The sequence below is a fragment of the Mus caroli genome, unplaced genomic scaffold (genome assembly GCF_978045245.1).
Source record: "Mus caroli unplaced genomic scaffold, Mus_caroli_1 scaffold_5, whole genome shotgun sequence".
Classification (NCBI taxonomy): domain Eukaryota; kingdom Metazoa; phylum Chordata; class Mammalia; order Rodentia; family Muridae; genus Mus; species Mus caroli.
Genome location: NW_028227260.1, coordinates 37,224,008 through 37,246,333, shown reverse-complemented (window position 1 = coordinate 37,246,333; position 22,326 = coordinate 37,224,008). Strand labels below are relative to the sequence as shown.

Sequence of the window (22,326 nt, the reverse complement as noted above, 5' to 3'; positions counted from 1 at the left end):
AAGGGAAACAACAAGCATGCTATAACATTAAAGATAGCCTGCTTCAAGGATGAGGGGAGTTTTCTCCCTGAACATTTGACTGGGAATTCAAAGCTGAGCTTTGGAACAATACAGTAGTTAAAGGTTTCATCACTGGATTCAAACACAAAACAAAACCAAACAAAAACCCAAAAAAAACCTAGACCTGAATACAAGCACCATTAATTACTGATTGTGATTTTACTTCATCTTACAAAATTCTAGTCCTTCTGTCCCAAAATGAATATGAAAGAATTGCCACAGAAATCATCTATCTCAGGCAGCAGAACTGGGGCATAGTAAATATTACTTCACCTCTATAGGAAGATTCCACAACACATAGCCACCATTAATCTTATCTCTTTTAAGCATCCCTGTAATTGCCTGTTGCAGATAAGTTTGGAAGACTGTAGATAGCTTTCATAGGAAGGAGCCAATGATGAGCTAATAATAGTAGTAATGGCTCTACTTAACAGGGGTAACATTAAAAGAGAAGTCAGTCATTCCTCCAGGGCATTCTTACCTCAGGGGGGTGCCCCGCAAAATGAGGATACCTGCAACTCCCCTCATGGTTATCCCACTCGTGAAAAGAATGGGAACAATTGTGAGGATGGCTTTCAACCATGCTCTCCTCTGTTTGACCCCGGACAATCCCACTGCAACATAAAAAGTAGGAAAGCTTATGATAATGAATTATGCACTATCGGGGGGGGGGCTGGGATACAAGAATGGGGATCAGAAGACCTTACCCCAGGCCATGGATCCCTAAGCAGACGATATAGACGATAAAAAGGTGATGTGTATACCAAAAGAGCTCAAAATAATTCCTGCGGATAAACTCCATAGCTGAAGTTACCATGAGAACCAAAGCTACAGTGGCAATCACTCCAGTAAGGCCAGCAATACTGGTAAATGCTGCATACATCACTGTCTGTGAAAGGAGAAAATGTCAGCCTGGCCAAAAAAAAAAAAAAAAAAAAAAAAAAAAAAAAAAAAAAAACGCACCAAGAAAACCATGATCTTCCTAGTCTTGACCACATACCCATTCTTTGTTATCAAATCACCTCACCATGTTTGGAGACTGGATGGGATTTAGCCAAGAATCTTCTTTCTCAGGATGAGATAGGCTGGAGAGGACAGAAGCAAGAGATCCATCCATGGCCTGTTGGCTTCTCCTGTAGCGTTCGAAGTTAAATAGGTGTGCAATGATATGAATAGCTAAGAGGAAAGATGGGAGGTGTCAGGGACACTCTGGAAAACATACCCCCTCTGAAACAAGAGACTTGATCTATAGTGCCTGCCAGAATGCTGACTCCATAGTGTGCCCAACTACACAGAAAGACCCAAAACCTTTTTTTCTCCCACCCATTCAGTTCCCAAAGGAACCGAATATATACTCCATGAATATGGATCTAAAAAGGTGTCTCTTAAGTAGTTCCAGGTGATCACTGAATATGCTTTAATGTTTCTATACACAAGCAAATAACAGTACACCCTGAATCACCTACTGTCCATGGCTGCATGCTTTGCCCAAGTTACCTGTGAATATGCAGATCATATATGCCACCAGCTTATGGAAGGTGAGGTTGTGATCCAATGGCTTTCTCAGTGTACGGTTGCAAAACTACAAATGCAAAGTCATTCTGGTCAGGTATCACCAGTGGGTCTTAGGAAATTCCCTCATTCACACCAACACATCTTAGCCACAGCACACCAATACCCCGCCATCCTCATCCACCCAAGGAGACCTCTGGCTTCCATTCCTAAGGACTTGGTGTTGAGCTTCAGGTGCTCCCTCTTTCATGTGAAAGCTGAACTAAGAAAAGCTGGAACTCACTGAGCAGGTGCCCCTCAGGAAGGACAGCAGATTTCGACACACAGGAATCAGGATCATCATGCTGTTAAAATTCAAGCACAGAGCAGATGCTCTGGCCAAGGCCAAGGCAGTCTGGAACAGAGGAGACAAGAGAAACTGCTGCTTTATCTCAGCATCTGGCAGGTGAGGCTTGGTCCAGTCATTTTCTAAGATGAGCAAATGGATACTGGGATGGCTTCCTGCACCCCCTCTGTCACTCTCTCTCTCTCTCTCTCTGGCATACCAGACTAATCTCTGTTTCCAAACAGAGAAAAAAGGTGTCAAACTTCCTTAATTGAATTGAGAAATCCCCATGAGAGTGGTTTGCTGTTGTTGGATGATCTATTAACTAACGTGAGCAAGAACAAGATCCAGTAATTGCACACTAGCAAAGACAGCCTATGGATGGAAAATTGTGCAGTGGGTATTTTTATTTCATGCATCTAATTATGGCTTTATTGTTTGCCCTTTATAAATTAGCCTTGGAGATCATATATCCTTTTATACATTTTTAACTAAAGCTTATATTAAGGTACAATTATGCATGATAACTATTTTATTCTCTTTTCTATATTTTCTAATGCTGAAAATATAATAAAGTAATACTTGTATAGAAAATAAAAATTTAACCAGTTATGCAAGACATATTTAAAATGGAACCCTTGGAGCAATATTCTTAAATATAGCTAGAGATAGAAGGGAGAGCCTTTCTCTGTTTAGTACTTGGCATGTGACACAGGGTCCATTGCATGCTAGGTCTCCAAGAAAGTGTAATTTCTATGTGCAGAATTTTGGGATTGTTTCCTTGAATGACCAAGGACCATAAAGCAAAAACAGTAAAAGGTCTAGGCTCATGATATACTCAGTTCCATGGCAGCTAAACCCAACTGTGATGGTTTGTATATCCTTGGACCAGGGAGTGGCACCATCTGAAGGTGTGGCCTTGTTGGAATAGGTGTGACCTGGTTGGAATGGGTGTGTCACTGTGGGTGTGGGTATAAGATCCTCACCCTAGTTGCCTGGAAGTCAGTCTTCCACTAGCAGCCTTTGGATGAAGACATAGAACTCTCAGCTCCTCCTGCGCCATGCCTGCCTGGATACTGCCATGCTCCCACCTTGATCCTTGATGATAATGGACTGAACCTCTGAACCTGTAAGCCAGCCCCAATTAAATGTTGGTTTTGTTTTTTTTTTTATAAGACTTGCCTTGGTTATAGTGTCTGTTCACAGCAGTAAAACCCTAACTAAGACACCAACCTTTCAACTGATATAACTTGTCTCCAAGTTGCTTTATGTTTTCTGAATGCTAGCTATGAATTTTGACAATCTTATAGAAGTATTTGGGTGAGGGAAGAGCCAGGGTATTTCTCATTTTAATTCAGCTAATTGGTGAGTCTTACACGTGTGCCCGTGTACAACTAACTAAAAAGACAATTATGGGTGATAATTCACAATACCTTAGCCCTTTTAAATAATAATTATTAAGGCACATCTCTCATGCTCATAGATTAGGAAAATCAATATTGTTAAAACGGCTAAATTAATGAAAATAGCATACAGATTCAATACAATTCCCCACAGGGTTCCAATGACATTTTTCACAGAACTAGAAAAGACAAAGTACAAAAGGACTCTGAATGGCAAAAAAAAAAAAAAAAAGCCCTTAGTAGAAAGAATCATGCTACAGGTATCACAAAACCTGATCTCAAATTATACATATCAATATATGCACAACAACACTAAACACATATAAAGGGATGGGGAGATGGTGCAGCAGGGAAGAAAGAACATTGTTGTGAAAGCATGAGGACCTGGATTCAAACCCCTGGCACCAGTGAAGAAAGCCAGGCATGAGAGTCACACCTGTAACTACTATGCCTGGGCAACATGGGTGGAGACAGGAGCGTCACTGGGGCTTGTTGGCCACCTGGCTAGCTCCAGGTTCAGTGAGAGACCCTGTCTCAAAGGAGTAATGTGCAGAGGGATAGAGCAGAAGACCTAACATCTCCTGGCTTTTGCATAGAAGTACTCAAACGCGCGCGCGCGCGCGCGCACACACACACACACACACACACACACACACACACACACACACACGTATACCACACAAACAAGAAGTAAATAATTTTAGAAAACATAGTCTGTAGGAATAGAATAGAAGACCCAGAAATAAACCCATATGCTTATCCCTAAAATTTGATAACAGTGTTAGAGACACACATTGATTAAAATCCAGCCTCTTCACCAAATGATGTAGGCGAAAGCTGGATGTACATCTGCTGAGGGATGAAGCTAAGTACATATTACTTTATAAAAAAATCAATTTCAAATGGATTAGAGACCTGACTATAACGCCTCAAACTCTGATTGTGCTAGAGAAAGACATTGGAAAACTACTTCAATATATAAGCAAGTTTCTCTGCAAAAAAAATTTAATAACACAGGCTCCAAGCCTAAGAACTGAAAAGTGAGATTACATGAAATTAAAGTTTCTCAGGGGCTAGTGAGATGGCTCAGCTGGTAAAGGCACTTGCTGCTAAGCCTGACAATCTGAGTGTGATCCCCAAGACACACATGTAGAAAGAGAGAAAGGACTCTTGTTGTAGAATGTATGTTTCAGTTTGTCTCTTGTCTATGTCTGTGTATATGCAGGCCACTAAGGTAGAAAAGGACCATGGGAGGAGAGGTCCTCTTAAGTAAGGTGGAGGTAGAACACTGTGAATAAAATGAGAGGACTAGATTGCATGGGGCTTGAAAACAGAAGAGGAAACATTTCTTTTTTTTTAATTAGGTATTTTCTTCATTTACATTTCCAGTGCTATCCCAAAAGTCCCCCATACCCTCCCCCACCCACTCCCCTACCCATCCACTCCCACTTCTTGGCCCTAGCGTTCCCCTATATTGAGGCATATAAAGTTGGTACAACCAATGGGCCTCTCTTTCCACTGATGGCCAACAAGGCCATCTTCTGATACATATGCAGCTAGAGACACGAGCTCCAGGGGTTAGTGGTTAGTTCAAATTGTTGTTCCACCTATAGGGTTGCGGATCCCTTGAGCTCCTTGGGTAATTTCTCTAGCTCCTCCATTGGGGGCCCTGTGATCCATCCAATAGCTAACTGTGAGCAACCACTTCTGTGTTTGCTAGGCCCCGGCATAGTCTCACAAGAGACAGCTATATCAGGGTCCTTGAGCTTCAGTGAAGTAGCTGGATATAAAATGAACTCAAACAAGTCAATGGGCTTTCTCTACATAAAGGATAAACAGGCTGAGAAAGAAATTAGGGAAACAACACCCTTCTCAATAGTCACAAATAATATAAAATACCTTGGCGTTACTCTAACTAAGGAAGTGAAAGATCTGTATGATAAGAACTTCAAGTCTCTGAAGAAAGAAATTAAAGATCTCCGAAGGTGGAAAGATCTCCCATGCTCATGGATTGGCAGGATCAATATAGTAAAAATGGCTATCTTGCCAAAAGCAATCTACAGATTCAATGCAATCCCCATCAAAATTCTAACTCAAGTCTTCAACGAATTAGAAAGGGCAATCTGCAAATTCATCTGGAATAACAAAAAACCTAGGATAGCAAAAACTCTTCTCAAGGATAAAAGAACCTCTGGTGGAATCACCATGCCTGACCTAAAGCTGTACTACAGAGCAATTGTGAGGAAACATTTCAAAAGAGTTAGGAAACCGGCAGGTTGGGCATAGGGGAGATTGGGGAAAGACATTGCAGAAATAGATGAATAAGAACAAAGTCAAATCGACATATATGTATGAAAATATCATAATGGAAGCCCATTACTTTACAAGGTAACTTGAAAAAAGGAATTCAGAGAGAGAGGGAGGGAGGGAGGAAGAAATGTTGTCAACTATTACAAAAAAAAGGAAAAGATAAGAAAAAAAAACATTTTTTTCCATACACCCTAAGCCCGGGACAAGGTGACCTTGGTAAAGCAAGTGGGATCGAGGTTGCTGTCATCCATAATGACTTTCAGCAGCAGGCAGTGCAGTGAACAAGAGCTTTCCTACTGCTTTCCAATTCGGAAGCTTCACATGACCCCTGCTTTCTCTTGCTGTTGAGTCACAGTCTGGCTGGTTTTGGTAGAGACATCCTGTTCCACTGCAGAAAAAAATTTCTCTGCTCATCTCAAAGATCTCCCATTTCCACATTGGCTCCCACAGTGTACTTATTTGAGTCACAGAGGATTCTGGAAGCTAAAATTGGCAAGTGAATTGAAAATACATGACTATTTCACATCTTCACATTCTGTGGCAGTTATCCATCCAGGATTAATTATTTTAGAAAAGAAAAAAAAAACCAACAACAAAAACCCTTTTCATCCTTCTGTGGCAGCACATGGAACTATCCCAATGTATATTCATCTCTCCATATCAACCAATATTATTGAAATCCTGCAGTCAATAAGGCCTTATTTACTATGAGTTTAAATTCCTTCCTCTATTCCTTTTTTCTATGATCCATACATAGTTAATTGAATGGTTCTCTCTATTCTCCTAAGATGAGCATGAATTTTAAAAAATACCATATGTAATGATTAAATCAATTATGGTCCCTCAATAGAAGGGGTCTCTGACACTCTTCAAACATGAAAAGCAGTGGTGTGGGCATCGTAGATCTCTAAAGGCCAGTTTGTAAAACTTAAGTTTGCTTATCTTTTAGTTTTCTTTTGTACAAGTATATTGTATGTTGACCAGATTCTCACCCACTCCCTTCTTCATCTCACCCTCCTCCCTGCCTTCTAGTGCTCTTTGCCCCATACCAGACAGCACGCAGTTTTACTTCTACTTTCATGTCATCTACACATGTGTGGCTTTATTTACCCACTTAGAACTTGAGACCCACCAACAACAGAAAACTGCATGTTTGCCTTTCTGTGGCTAATGTGATTCTTAGTATAATTATCTTCAGCTGCATCAATTTTTCTGCAAATAACCCAATTCTGTTTCTTCTTTATGGTTGAAGATAGAAAGGCATTCTGCTGTGTATACACTACGATTTATTTGTATCTTCCTGTGCTAACAGTCCGTGTACTTTTTAAGCCTGTTAAATAGAGCCTCCACAGTTCCAACATCTGCCTGTTTGGATAATGTAAACACGCTGGATTTAAAGATACCAGCTAGCCGTCCTTGAATGCAGCGTGGGAAGAGATGCTTGCGATTGTAAACTAGAATGAGATGTCTCTACTACAGTCACCTAAAAAGATACCTAAGACACACTGAGTGTAGGAAGCGATATTCCATCCAGTATCTGGAATGTGATTCTGTTTGACTGAATTGAAAAATGGTAAGTGAGCCTTACTGTATTTGTAGACTCGTTTACTAAAAACGAACAACTTTTATTAAATTAAAATTCAAAAGTAAGTAACCATTACCTACCTTTGAAACAAAAGCAAAACGTGAGCCTGAAGCATTTGTGAACACATGAGTGAAGCTGTTTAAACATACAGCAACCTAGAGTGTGAACGCTGGGGAGTAGATAGAGTAGGCTTTCACATGTTACTGACACACTTTGTTTACAATGTTTACAATGATACTAATCGAAAGCAGCATCGTTGTAATTCATTTTTTTTCCTTTTATTGAAAATAATTTATTTCCTCACCTAATATATCTTGATTATGGTTCCCCTCCCCTTACTCCTCCCAGTTCCTCCCCACCTTCCTTCCCTTATGGATCCACCCCTGCCTTTCTCTCATTCGAAAATAAACAGGCTTCTAAGTGAATATAATATAATATAATATATAATATAGTGATAAGATAAAACAAAACTAATACAATAGAATAGAACTAAACAAAAAAGAAAAGGGGCCTAAGAAAAGGAACAAGAAACAGAGTGGAACACTCCGCTGTAAACAGGATATCTCCATCAAATCCCTTCTCTTAGGCTTAGGAACCCAGTGGAAGAGGAGGAGGAGGGAGGGAGGGAGGGAGGGAGAGAGAGAGAGAGAGAGAGAGAGAGAGAGAGAGAGAGAGAGAGAGAGAGAGAGAGAGAGAGAGAGAGAGTCAGAGAGGAGGGAGGACACTCAGGAAACAAGACCCTCTAAGCAGCAGGATTATTGTACAATTGAACTCACAGAGACTGAGGCAGCGTGAACAGAGCCTGTACCAGACAGAGTTGAAAGGAGAATTGGACACTTATCTCCATCCCTAACCCTGGAGTTAACTCCAATTGGTAATGAAAATTATTTCCTCCAAGAGATTTTCACTAGGGAAACAAACTACTCTTATGAATGTAGGCCCCATGCCCAGCAGTAGATGGCCAACAGAAGAGGAACTCAATGACATCTTTGGAGATTCCTTGTCTCATAATGTCCTGTCAGAGCTTTTTAAAAATTATCTCATTTTAATTTTTAATATTTATGTTATACACGTGTATATATGTATATATATATATATATATATATATATATATATATATATATATAATCCTACAGGTCCTTTGTGTATATATAATGGCTCCCACCTTAGTATTTTTATGAGATTCCTGTGTGGTTCTCTATGTCTATAATTCATTTTTAAATAGGGCTTTAAAAATCAAAACAGCCACAGGATATCGGTATGATTCATATCTCTGCAGCTGACTTTTTGGTCATGAAGAATGTTCTTAATAACTAGTCATATTTATTGCATCATTCTATTAATACAAGGCTATCTTAAGACAGATTAACACTTCCTTTGGCACTTTAGTTTCTACTTTTCATGTAGGAAACAGCAGGGTGAAATATGCAGTAACCAGAACATTCGAATTCATTGCTATCCCAACATGTGTCCTTTGATTATAACAACAAAAAGATTCTTTTTTTTTTTTAAGGAGAGCTGCCTTTCAATATGACCACAGTGTGAGTCTTTGTGGAAGGCTACTGAACTAAAGCTCCATCAAGACAAAAGTGTTGTAACAAATCCCCTACCTCTTACTCCATGCTACAGGGAAGTGAAAAGCAAGCTGTCCTCAGCAGGTCATGCTCAGGTAGGTGCTCCACTCTGGAAAGAAACTGCCTCACTTCCAGGTTTCCTGCCAGCCACCTCCACACATGTGTGGTCAGCTAACTCTGCCCTCATTTTCCTGTACTTGACCTACCACCTTTCCAGCCTTCTCATTTCTGTTCTTACCCTGCGATAACCCAACTTTTCTAGAGGTCTTGAATTCTACAGCAGCGTCCACCCTCCCTTTCATCCTAGGTATCCCTCTATCTCACAGGAAGGCAGTAAACCACAGCTGTGCTTTCTACATTTTCTTTTAATTTTTAATTACATTTAGTTGTCTGTACGGGGCTGCATCAGACTAGGCTCAAGCGCTAGGAGAAGTGGATGTGGGCTCCCATTCCCTAAACCAGAAACTGTGTCCGGTTGATTACTGCTTGCAAAAGAGGTGGAAGACTCTAACAAACAACAGCAACAACAAAAGATGAACAAGTTCGTTTGGAACTTCACTTCTGTAGTTTGCATGCAACAAGCTTGTACTATACAAAGCATTGTATTACTTCACATGCATTAGTTCTTGTAAGCCCCACAACACTGCTATGAGTTAGATGCCTATCTTGGTTAAGGTTTTGCAGCTGTGAACAGACACCATGACCAAGGCAACTCTTCTAAGGACAACATTTAATTGGGGCTGGCTTACAGGTTTAGAGGTTCAGTCCATTATCATCAAGGTGGAAACATGGCAGGATTCAGACAGACATGGTGCAGGAGGAGCTGAGAGTTCCACATCTTCATCTGAAGACTGATAGCAGAATACTGACTTCCAGGCAGCTAGGATCAGGGTCTTAAAGCCCATGCCCACAGTGACACAACCTACTCCAACAAGACCACACCTTTTAATAGTGCCACTCTCTGGGCCAAGCATATACAAACCAGCACAATGCTTCACATTACAGTGAAAGGATTGATCCAAGAATTTAATGATGCAAGAAAAGAGTGGGGTGTGTGTGTGGGGGGGGGGGGTGTATGTGTGTATGTGTGTTTGTGTGTGTAAAAATCGGGGGACAAACTTGCAGGAGTCAGTTCTTCTACATGTGAGTGCAAGCTATTGAACTTAGGTAATCAGGCTTAGTAAATTTCCTTTACTTGCCAATGTATCTCGTAAGCCCAAACCAAGATTTCCTTTTTAATCCTCTATTTTCTTTCTTTCTCTTTTTTGTCTATTTATTCCTTACTGTTTTCAAAACCTTATTTTGCATTGCTGGGAATTGAACCCAGAACTTGAGTATACCAGGCAAGTGTTCTATCATTTATATCTACACCACAGCAAACTCTTCCTTAAAATCATAAGCAGGAGACCATTTGACAGGAGACAATTGTTCTGGCCAAAGTGGAAACTGAGGCAGGAGCTCTGTCTAGTTAGCCATCTGGCACCCTGTGGGATCAGTCACCTGAGCTTTAGAAAACCAGCTGTGAATCACTATGAGTTTCGCTTAGTTCTTGTTCTTGTTGGGCCTGTGGAATGTACCCATTGTCAGATGTAGCAGGTAAAAAGACTGCCTGTTCACTTAAATTAGAACTTCATATGAAGCCAGGCATGGTAATGTTACACACCTCTAATTCCAGCTTTCTGGAGGCCAAGAGGCAGATGAGACTCTGCCTCAAAAGAAAAAAAAATTTAAAAACCCTTTACATGAATATAAGAACATGAATATTTTTGTATACTTCTGTATATAATTGGAGTGTATATCTATCAAATATGATTCATTGTTCATCTGAAATTCAAATTTCAATGAGCATCCTGTATCCCCCCCTCTGGTAAGCCGAGCCTTGAAGCAATTCAAGCAGTGGGTCAGGAAGAAGCAGAAATGGAAGATTGGAACAAACACCATCAGCAACAAAAGAAAACAGGAGCTAGGCCTGGTAGCCCATGCCTATAATCTCAGCTGTTTGAGAGGCAGACGCATGAGGATTGCCAGAGCTAGGCCATCTTGGGCCACCTTGTAAGACTACATCTTAAAAAGAAGAAAAACATAATAATAAAACAGCAAAAACAAAAACAAAAACAAAACAGCACAGAACTTCTCCACATCATAGCACAATACTCACCCCAAGAATTTCTCTCGTGTAATAGTACTTGTCAGACTTCTCATAATTCAGGAAGGCATACACAAACAGAAAAATGTTCAGCCCCAACCAAGAAACCTAGAAGAAGAAGAAGCAAAGGGAATGCAGGAGGAATTGGGAAAGGTGTACGAAAGAGATAGGAAATGATACGCGCATCTTGAACACTTTCTGTTCGTCTATTTTCATTTTAAATTACTAGAGTCCTGCCAGTATCTAACCTGTTTTCAGAGTGAACAATCTGAGCCATGCATTAGATGCTGGTGAATAGGATCAGCAAGTTAAGGCCTATGGCTGGCATCTGGCTCATCACCAGATTTACATGTCCTGAAACCTCAGTAGCTGCATATTTTGTTTCCCTTCCACTGATTGAAAGCATCAAGAGAATAACGCATAGTGACATAAAAATGATATGGACCTCAATTGTTGTTGACTATATGTAAAGTGGGAGTGGGATGTCTGCTCTGGTCCACGATGTTTAGGGATGTTTTTCATCTTGCTATGGTGAAGCTGAGTAGCTAGAACAGAGACCAAAGAGCTTGCAAAGGCCTAACATACACAGCTGGCTTTCTTTGGAAACATTTGCCAGTTCCCGGACAGACTGAAGCTTTCAAACAACTGCACCTAAGAGATGGCACTAAGTAACCATGTGAATTTCTGCAGAAACCAAAAATAAACTTAGCATCTTTAAAACAATGCCCACTGGAAAGAAAAATGGCTGAAGCATTTCCAGATAGGCCTGCCTCTTTAATTATACCCTGACATATATTTTTCTGCTTAGAGGTTGTGAGACTTTTTTTTTTTTTTTGCAAATTAACCTATTGTTTTGGACTTGTTTGAGCTGCCAAGACTGTGTGTATCTGTCCAAACCTCTGCACATCGGCTAAGAGGACAATTTGGAACCCATTATGTGTTACCATGGAGATAAACCAACTGAGCCCTACCTCATGTTTGGAGGTGCTAGTCTGCAGGGATATGCCTTTTGATACATCCCAAATCCCAAATGTTACCCCAAATCCCTAAGAATAATTTCATCCACAGGTTAAGGGCTGTAGCCTGGGACATGGTCCATTCATATGGCCTAGCTACAGACCACTCACAGACCTGTAGCAGTAGAGTAAGGTGGTTTTAAGTGTAACATTGGAGTCAAACACCTGAGGCTCAAATTCTGGTGCCACCATTTAGTAGCTCTGTAACCTTAGACATCTAAATTTATTGGATCCATTTTTTCACCTGTAAATTGAGATATCTACCTTATGGCAGTTGTAGGGCTTGTAAGAACTAATGCACGTGAAGTGAGTAATACTGTGCTTTGTGTATAGTAGGAACTCAATAAATGCTAATTTTAGAGCTGAAATTCCATTATTGACATAATAGCTTCTTCTTCTTCTTCTTCTTCTTCTTCTTCTTCTTCTTCTTCTTCTTCTTCTTCACTCCCTCCCTCCCTTCCTATCTCCCTTCTCTCCTTCTTTTTGTCTTTTGTCCTTCCATCCCTCCTCCTTTCTTTCTGTTCTCTTGTGTGTGAGAGAGATGGCGGTCTCATTTCAGCTGGTTTTGCCCAAGCTTGTCTTGAACTCCTAAGCTTAGACTATCCTTCCAGTGCAACCTCTCAAGTACCTGGGACAAGAGGAGCCACATTAAATCAACTCCTTCCTGCCTCCTTTGTCCAGAATCCTTTTTCAGAGTTGATGTATTTTAGAGATAGTGAAAAGGGAACATTGAAAGGCACAGATATTTGGAGTGGGAGGTGTATGGGAGGAGTTGGAGGGAAGAAAGGGGAATGATGTACATATAGTATTCTTGTGTGAAATTTTCTAACAAATCAAATGGATGGGGAGTGGATTTGTTGAACAGAAAAACCCATTTGGGGGGATCAGAATCTTTCTGGTTGTGAAATGGACTCAGGAACACAAAATCCTGCATTGGTCCATGACCACCTATAGACAAGATAAGTGAAACATAGCAACATCTAGGAGCCACTGTGGGTGGAAAAGAAGGTGAAGTGCAAGACCTGGAAAGAAAGAAGAGTAAAAATATTTTTGAGTCATTTATTCATTATTTAAAAATAGTACATTGGAGTTCATTCCAGAAATAGTAAGAACTTGAGCCTGCCAGCAGAGCTGCAGAAGAAAGGGTGGAAACTAGAAGCCAGAGAGTTAAATAGAACTCATCCCTGTAAGTGATGAATCTCTGCAGCCAAAAATGAATGCAGGGGAGGGGATGCAATGGCTTTTAGAGCAACATGCAGCCTTGTTCTGAAGCTAATCGGTTTAGTTAATGAATCGCCCATTCCTCCACCAGTTGATCTATCACACCCATACCATGTGGGACCTGAAGTCTGGACAGAATAAATATTTGGTCGAGGTCACCCAGGAGCAAAACTGAATGTACTTGCAAGGTTCCTGTCTCCTGAGCTAATGATCTCTCTGTTATAGTGCGGAAGGAACTAAACACGGGGCACCGAGTATTAAAAATATAAATCATGGGATAGCATGATTAAAACAAGCTCTTGCTTTTTCATTAAATATTAAATAAAATCCTTCTACGGGCAGTGCATTCTTTCTACCTGTGGCACCTGAAAAGTCTTATAGGACTCAAGAAAAGTGATACCGAAAGAAAGAAAGAAAGAAAGAAAGAAAGAAAGAAAGAAAGAAAGAAAGAAAGAAAGAAAGAAAGAAAGAGAAAGAAAGAAAGAAAGAAAGGAAGGAAGGAAGGAAGGAAGGAAGGAAGGAAGGAAGGAAGGAAGGAAGGAAGGAAGGAAGGAAGGAAGGAAGGAAGAAAAGGGAAAGAAGGCAGGCAGGCAGGCAAAACCCCCAGGAGAGAAATAAAATTCTAAGAGAGTGAGGAAGGACATGGGAACCTCACACTTAGGTGTGACTTACAAATGTAGGAAGAACGGTTAAGAAAAGAGATGGTGTGTGTGTGTGTGTGTGTGTGTGTGTGTGTGTGTGTGTGTGGAGAGGTGGGGGGGATTCCATGTAAATGGAATGGTGAACAAGCTCTGGCCTGAATATCAGTGAAATGGGTTTGAGTCAGAGTCATAGTTTGTCAATTCACAGTGTGACATCTGGATTGATTTCCTTCATAAAACCTTGGAGATTGTTTTATATCTGTTCTGTGTAGTGCAGTAGCTAGCTATCAGCATGCTCTTATGAAACCCTTTAAATGTGGCTAATTCTGATGTGCTGTGTGTCTGAAATACACAGTCTTCTGAAGATGAGAAGTAATCAAACAGTAGAAATTGATATTGTATATGTCAATTACATGTGGAAAGAATGTCCATGAATTACACTGCTCAAATCTCATCTGTTTCTTTTATCCTTTTCAGCACAAGTATGAGATAATTTAGAAATCCCACAAGTGCCTCACAGTCTATTTCTATTGAGCATTGCTGGATCAAGATTATCTCAAAGATCACTTTCATCTCAACCAGTCAATTATTTTATGAAATCTTTTGTTGTTGTTGTTGTTGTAGTTGTTGTTGTTGTTGTTGTTGTTGTTGTTGTTGTTTTGAGATAGGGTTTCTCTGTGTAGCCCTGGCTGTCCTGGAACTCACTTTGTAGACTCGGCTGGCCTCAAACTCAGAAATCCACCTGCCTCTGCTGGGATTAAAGATGTGTGCCACCACCGCCCGGCTAATTTTATGAAATCTTGATGTCAACATTATAGGGAAGATAGAAATGAAGGCTCCATGTCAATAGTTTGGAAATAGGACAGAAGAGAAAAGAGAAAAAAGTGAAAACAGATTTCAACTCCAAGTCCTCCATTATTTGGCAACCTCAACAACTGCAAATCATTTGGCTTTGTTTTCTCGTCTGGCCTAGAGTTGGCTTTTTCTACTTGTTAACTGGTTTTAATAAAGCAAAGAATTGCTACAGACACTTTCTCTTTTGAATAACTTCACAAATATTTACAAACATGATGTCTCCTTACTCGGCTAACATCCCTAATTCATAGGAAATGAAATACCACTTACCAGAAACAAAACTGAGAGCCAGTGGTTAACCAGCCAGTTTCCCATTGTCAAATGGAGGTTTGGAGCCTCCCTAGGAGCAATCTGGATTCTCTGGAGAGGTCTTTCGGGAGAGAAACTTCTGACTAGCTCAAGGTATATGAGTCTTTATGACACCCAAATGCACACCTACTCGGAAAGCTTCCCAAAAAAATGAATAAGTAGATTCTGCCTTCCTCGTCTAAACGGAACTGTTTTATCAGCTTAGGTAGACAAGCCCTGCCTCTGACAACCACAGGGGTTTTCCCTGCTGAGGGTTTTCGCCCCTACAGGAAATATTAGTCTTCTCATGTCAAAATAGTCTCTCTGATAATCTTAACAACGGGATTCCATAAAGCACTGCTCTCCTTGATAAGAAGTTAATTTAAGATTTTCATGAGATACATAATTACACTGAGAAACATAATTAGGCTGAGATTATACACAGATCAACTACAAGAAAAGTAGAAAGGAAAGCATTTGTTTTAAGGAACTTTCTATTTTTTAAATTTTTAATTTTTTTTTAAAAAATTAATTTATTGTGAAACAAGGTCTCATGTAGCCAAGCTGGCCATAATCAGGCTATGTAGCTGAGGATGACTTTAGGCTTCCGATTTTCTTACTTCCTGGGGTTACAGGAGTGCATCCCCATGCCAACTTTATACAATACTAGGGCAAAAACAAACAAACAAACAGAAACCAAAACAGAACTTCTTCCACGTTAGCCTGGTACTCCAGGAAATTGAGTTACATCCCCAGAGCAAGGAAGATTTTTTGGAACCAAACACTACATAGCAGCACTGTCTATCTAGACTGTAGTTCAGCTAACTGGGAAATTTCAGTAGACCAGTTTCCCTGCAGAATGCTTCGAGACGGATGAGCATAGTATGGGTGCTAAGGAGAGCTTCAGTGGCTGGAAGGGGAGATCGAATAAGAAACATATGCTTTATTCTCGTTAAAAAGGTGGAGCTTTCAAAAGTAGGAAGGTGAGCATGCACACAAGAGTATGCAGAGCATATATGTGTAAATTACAGAATAATTATAAGGAGTTAATATCTAATTTCTGACTTCCTCGTTTAAAATAGAACAATTGTTTGCAGTATCTTGAAGTTCCTCTTTAATCATGTCTCTCTTCTCTCCTTCACTACATGCCACCTGAACTTTGAGTCAATATTTCCCTTTGCTTCAGGTTTTTTGATAACCATAGGTACAGAGCTAATAAACTCTTCAGTTATTTTTATCCTGATTCTTTGTCTTATTTTGAATTTTTGTGAAAGAAATGCAGAGTGCTCTCTCTCTCTCTCTCTCTCTCTCTCTCTCTCTCTGTGTGTGTGTGTGTGTGTGTGTGTGTGTGTGGTCTGCTTCTGTGTTTTGCTCTCTGAACCTTTTCTTCATAGAGTCACACATGTTGGCAATTCCGCTATATTGTATAGACTCGTTTGTTCCTTATACAGATAACAGAGGAATGATGAGAGATTAATGGAATGCCACATAGATGCCACATTTTGTTTAAAGTTGACACCCGGGAGTGGAATTCCTGGATCCTGAGATTTGCAAATGCTTTTCATGGCCAATCTACTCTAAAGCAGTCACATAAGTAACTGCTCCAGTGATCTTGCAGGAGAGTTCACTTCCTCCATGTGAACTGTTCAGGTTATTAAATTCAGCATCATTTAATTTGACTGTTAATATTTGCATTTTAACTTTTGATAAGTACCTACTCTAGCTTATGGATTTTAAAAAAATCTATATTCATACTGACTTCTTTCCCCTTGCTTATATATTTTTAGAGTTCGTTTATTGTAGTTGCAGCTGAAATTTTGTGTTGTTTTAATGTGAGTGATGAATGCATGTGTGTAAGTGTGAGTGCCCATGTATGTGAAGAGACCAGAGGTCAATGTCAAGTGTTTTCCTATCACTCTCCAGTTTTTGGGTTTTGGGTTGTTTGTTTGTTTTTCATTTGTTTGTTTTATTTTTTGAGACAAGTCTCACTCACTGACTTGAAGCTTGTATTTTGGCTGGAGTGAATGGCCAGTCAGCCCCAAGCCCCAGAGATCCAGCTATCTCAGTACCCCAGGCTCTGAGATTGCAGAGAACCCTGGCTTTTATGCTGGCAATGGAGATCTGGACTCCTCAGGCCTGTACAGCAAAGGCTTATAATTCGTGACTTGCTTTAGTAACCCATTATTACAGAGATGTCAGGATCTCTCTCTCTCTCTCTCTCTCTCTCTCTCTCTCTCTCTCTCTCTCTCTCTCTCTCTCTCTCTCTCTCTCCTAAAACGTTGTTTTTGCCTGTTACAATTATGTTTTGGGTCTATTTGGATTTTTTTTTATTGTTACATATGCCACCATTCTTGTATAGAGGTCAGAGGACAGTTTGAGATTGTGAGTTCTCTCATTCTACCACATTGGATTTAGGGATTTAGCTCTGGTCATCAGGCATGACAGTGGTCACCCTTATTAGTTGAGCACTCTCATTGGTTTTTTTAAAATTAATGTTTGTATTAATTCTTTAAGACCCTCATACATGATTCAAGATATTTTTTTATCATATTCACCCTCTATTCCCCCTCCCTGAACTCCTCCCAGATCTATCTCTGTCATCCAAACTTCATGCCATCTTTCTTTTATAGCCCATCAGTCCAACGAGTGCTCCATAGACTTGTGGCTACCCCATCCTCTCTGACTTCTTGCTCTTACAATCTCCCGTCTGCAACTGTTCCTTAGCCTCAAGGAAAAAGGTTAATGGCAGTGTTCCATTTGTGGCTGAGCACTCCACAGGCTTCTTACTCTCTGTACTTTGACTTTGATCAGCTGTAAGTTTCTGTGTTAACTGCCATCCACTACACAGGTCTGAGAGCTGCAGTAATCCTCTGGACATTAGAGACCCAGATTTAGAGACCAGCTTGATGTCATATTCACTTAGCAAAGGCTCACCTCTTGAGCCTCTGAGCTCCCCAGCCATGGGTTCTTGGGGCAGATTTACAGTACAGCATGTGTTTCCTTCTGACAGAATGAAGTAGGGGAAGCAGGCCTTAAATCCAATCAGAAAGTAGTTAGTTATTAAACATTTTGTCACTATTGGGCCTGTGTGCATTGTCTTGCCTTCCTGGTTGTTATTGTAGCTCTGCTAGCTTCACAGCTGGATAAGACTATTGACAGCATCATCGGCATCCGCATCCCCCACCCCAGCAGCCTTCATCACACTTTCTGGTACTGTGAAAGCTAGTCAGTAAGGACAAAGATTTCATGTCAATACCCCCTAGATATTTTCGTGTCCTGTGACAAAAGTGTGTGCTGTCTTCAGCAACAATCTTACCATCAAATTATGGTGAAGTAATCAAGATCAATGGCAGTAACCTACCTGTATTGCTTTGGGGGTCTTTGAGGCAATAGCTTGAGGGAAGGTATCCCACATCTGGCATTTTGTTCTTAATTTGGCCACCTTTAGCTTCAATGATTGGCCTAATTCTTAAGTTTTTTTTTATTAGCATGTGTTAATTGCCGCTGCTGCATTTTTACATATTGTATAAAGAAAAAGTTTGGTGTATTATGTTTCTATGTGTAAAACTAAATATTGCAAGATCATTTTAGAAATGTTTTCTTTCTTTACTGCTATGAAGTGGTAATTATGGTATGTATCAAATGTCTATTGCATGTGACTTTGTTCTTGATCTTTCCATTCAGTTCTCCCTTGCAATTGTCTTATTTGCTATGGTTTTGCAAATCTTATCTGATAGGACAAGTTTTCATACTTTGGTGTTCAAAAGTGTGGCTATCCTTGGAATTTTGAATTTTTACATAAATTTTATTTCTAAGTACTTTGCATTTTCATGGGAGTGTAGGTGATACATGTTTAAATTACAGCCATTACATAAAGACCTGATTTTTTACATATTGAATGTTATATTCAATGGCACTACTAAATTTGCATATAAAATATTTTATTTTTATTTTATGTATAAAAGTACTTTGCCTGCATGTGTATCTGTGCACCACATCTGTGCCTGGTGCCCATGGAGGTAAAAAAATGATTTCAGATTTCCTGGAATTGGAGTTATAGATATGAGCACCTGGTCCTATATAGCAGCAACAAGTACCCTTAAGCACTGAGCAATCTCTCCAACCATGATCTCCAAAATCTAATAGGATTTCTTTTTTTTTCCCCCTAGGATTTCTATATTTAGGTTTGCTACCATAGGTTTGCTAACAAATAAATTTAATTAGATTCCCTGCCCACTAAAATGTTGAACAAAGGGAGTATTTATGTCTGGTTGTTTGATTTAAAAATCGCAAAGGGGGATCCATTCAATTGACTTTTAAGTAGTTTTTTTGGTGTGAGTTTCATAGATACCCAGATACATATTCTTGTCTTATTTTACATTATGTACAAAAGACAATTTAAAAGAAACCATTGCTTGTTTTAACAGCTTTGTTAATGTATAATTTTATGCCATAAAAGTTTTACTTATAAGAATATAGCTCAACGCAAACATACTTTATATTTATTTTTAAAAGCTAAAAATCTCTTCCACCCCACAAAACCCATAAAAGTAACATTTTCATTATCTGGGTAACACACCTGCACGTTAGTGTTATGCAATACAGAGTGAAATTGGAACAGCAGGTGTTAAGAGTATTTATAGAAATAATTCTTACACTAGGGCATCTAGAAATCAGTTAATTATACACAGACGTGTGCAAGAATGCACATAGTTCATATTGTCCTAAACCAAAGATAAATATGTCGCAGATTGACTATCTGAATAGCAATATCACTGTAGCTGTATCCCAGATACATGCATGGCCACTTCAGGTCCATTCCGTGTGGAAGGAAGCATGCACAGAGGGAAGTTGGAGTGGCTTGGTGATTTAATGACTCATCACAAAATGACCTACTGTTGGAGGTTGCACAGAACATTGGAGAAGCCGAAGACCACATCTGAAAAGAGGAGGCTGGAGCCTGTGTGTAGGAGGGTGACCAGGATTTGAGACATACTGTATTAGGAGAAGATAATGACTTTAGGAAATGCATCTTGGAAAAGAGATTTGTCATGGATAGGAGTATATGTATAATTCACTCCTGGGTGTGGACATAAGGAGAGGACCTAAGAATGAGGACTCCACTATAGCATATTTTGTTTTAATACAAAGCTAATTTTCTAACTCTAGTATTCAAAGAGGTAAAAAGGGAGCGGTTCATTCTTACTTGCAATACCTAATGAAAATCAGACGATTCCTTGCCAGTTCCCTGGTGTAAAAATATCAGCACTGGATAGAGTGTGAACTAAATATGTTTCAAATATCCTCTAACCTTGAATGTGTGATCATGGCCTTTACTGTGTTCGCTTATATTTATTTCCTAAAGTACTATGCTGTGCTAAGTGGACCTTTGTGTCTAAGGACCCCCACTCTCACTGATGTACTACTAAGTCAGTTGATAAAGCTGACTATCAATGACCCTGAACTAAGATAAGATGGCTGAATGATCTGAGTGGAGAATTACTGTAGAAAGATCATTTAGCAAGAAAATAATAGCAGCTTATGCAACTGCAATAGCCATGCCTCTAAACTGAAACTGCTCTTCCATAAACAATGAAAGACACACTTTTTTTTATACCAAAAGTCCCCCATTTCCACAAATTCACTAGAAAATGCTTTCCTCCCATCAACTCCAAATATTCTAACAGTCTCCCCCACCCTGTATTCTTTCATCTGCCATCTTAATGTTTGCATTTCCCAGGTTTATAGATTATTGACATTGATTAAATTTGAACTCAATTGCTTCCTGGAGACGTCCAGAGTACTTCAGCGGCATCAGTGGTTAGTGAGTGGATTCTTATATACTGTCAACCCTTCCATAACTTAACTGCTTTGTTGTTGCTGATATTTCATTTGTTTCCAAGAGAAAGCTTTTCTATTTAGCCCTGGCTGTCCTAAAACTGGCTCTGTTGACCAGGTTGGCCTCAAACTCAAAGATTCGCTTGCCTCTGTCTCCTGACTGCTGGGATTAAAAGCGAGCACCACCACTGTCCAGCTAAGGCTACGTGACAGTTCTTTTTTTCTGATTATTTGTCTCATTCATCACTTGTCCTAAACTTCCTGTTCTTGTACATCTCCAGGAATTGCTATGTAACAGGTGGTGTTGACACACACACAGGTCCCTTTCAAGAGCCTTTGAAAGAATATGATGGCCATGCCTGCCAGAAAGTTCAGTAGTGCTGCCTGCAGACTTTCTCCTCTTTGTGTATTCCCCTGGATGCAATCCCAGTCGTGTCCCTAGCACAAAACCTTTCACTTACAATCTGTCCTGCTGGCAAAATATACTAGGTGGCACAAAAATGTGTGGTAGTAGCCAACCAATGTCTGATTTGATCTAACGCCCACTCCACAAGAAGGAACCCACACCCAGCCCAGAGGTCTAAGGTAAATCAAGAACTACTGGTCTAAAAAATATCAATAACTTCTGCTCCATCCCCTTATCCCTGAATTTCTTGTAGCCAGGATAAATTTTGAGTTGAAAGTTTTGTGGGTGGGTTAGTGTCCCTAACACTCCACTGGGGTGGGGTTTCTGCCTGGCAATAGGAAGTGGCCTCTTCAGGTTCCATGTCCCCAATGCTGTGAGTTACAGCTAAGATCATCCCCATTGCTTCTTGGGTCCCTCCCTTATCCCAGGTCTCTTTCTCTTCCTAGAGATTCCCCCTCCACCTCTCCACCCCTGTCAGTTGCAGATTTCCATTCATTCTCATGGCCTTATGGACATCTCTCATGCACTTCCTCATGCTGGATCCTGAACCCCCTCACTCCCCTTCCCATCTCCTCTCCCACCCAGTTCCCTCCATCTGCCTCCTAAGACTATTTTATTCCCTCTTCTAAGTGAGATGCAAGCATCCTCACTTGTGTCTTCCTTCTTGTTTAGCTTCTTTGGGTCTGAAATTACTGACCCAACTTGAGACCTATCCCCTGGGCAAGCACCAATCCCTGACACTATTAATGATCCACTACTATGCTTGAAAACAGGAGTCTAGGCTGACTCAGACAGATGTAGACACCCACAGCAAAACAGTTGATGGAACTTAGGATCTTTTATGGAAGAAGAGGGGGGAGGATTGTGGACCCCGAAGGAGATAGGAACTCCACAGGAAGACCAACAGAGTCAACTAACCAGGAACCTTGGGGATCTCAGAGACTGAACCAACAACCAAAGAACATACACAGGGTGATGGTATGCTTGGTCCAGGGAGTGGCACTATAGGAAGGATGGGCTTGGAGGAAGTGTGTCACTGTGGATGTGGGCTATAAGACCCTCATGCTAGCTGCCTGGAAGCCAGTATTCTGCTAGCAGCCTTCAGATGAAGATGTAGAACTCTCAGCTCCTCCCATGCTATGCCTG

General features: G+C 40.3%; 1 protein-coding gene across 3 annotated transcripts in view; it reads right to left on the bottom strand.

Annotated features, from left to right (window-relative positions):
• The window catches only part of Nox1 (NADPH oxidase 1), a 29,366-nt gene extending 11,468 nt beyond the window's left edge, over positions 1–17,898 (bottom strand). The window contains exons 1-8 of one of the 3 annotated variants that reach the window (XM_021153339.3): positions 17,867–17,898; positions 14,919–15,018; positions 10,928–11,023; positions 1,856–1,966; positions 1,558–1,642; positions 1,088–1,236; positions 768–949; positions 542–674 (exon numbers count right to left, since the gene is read on the bottom strand). In XM_021153339.3, coding sequence (XP_021008998.2) covers positions 542–674; positions 768–949; positions 1,088–1,236; positions 1,558–1,642; positions 1,856–1,966; positions 10,928–11,023; positions 14,919–15,018; positions 17,867–17,898 — 888 coding nt within the window. Of the gene's footprint in view, positions 1–541; positions 675–767; positions 950–1,087; positions 1,237–1,557; positions 1,643–1,855; positions 1,967–10,927; positions 11,024–14,918; positions 15,019–17,866 lie in introns of those variants that run through there. The other 2 variants (XM_029473391.2, XM_029473390.2) reach the window with 2 other exon arrangements.
• Between the last annotated feature and the right edge of the window lie 4,428 nt (positions 17,899–22,326).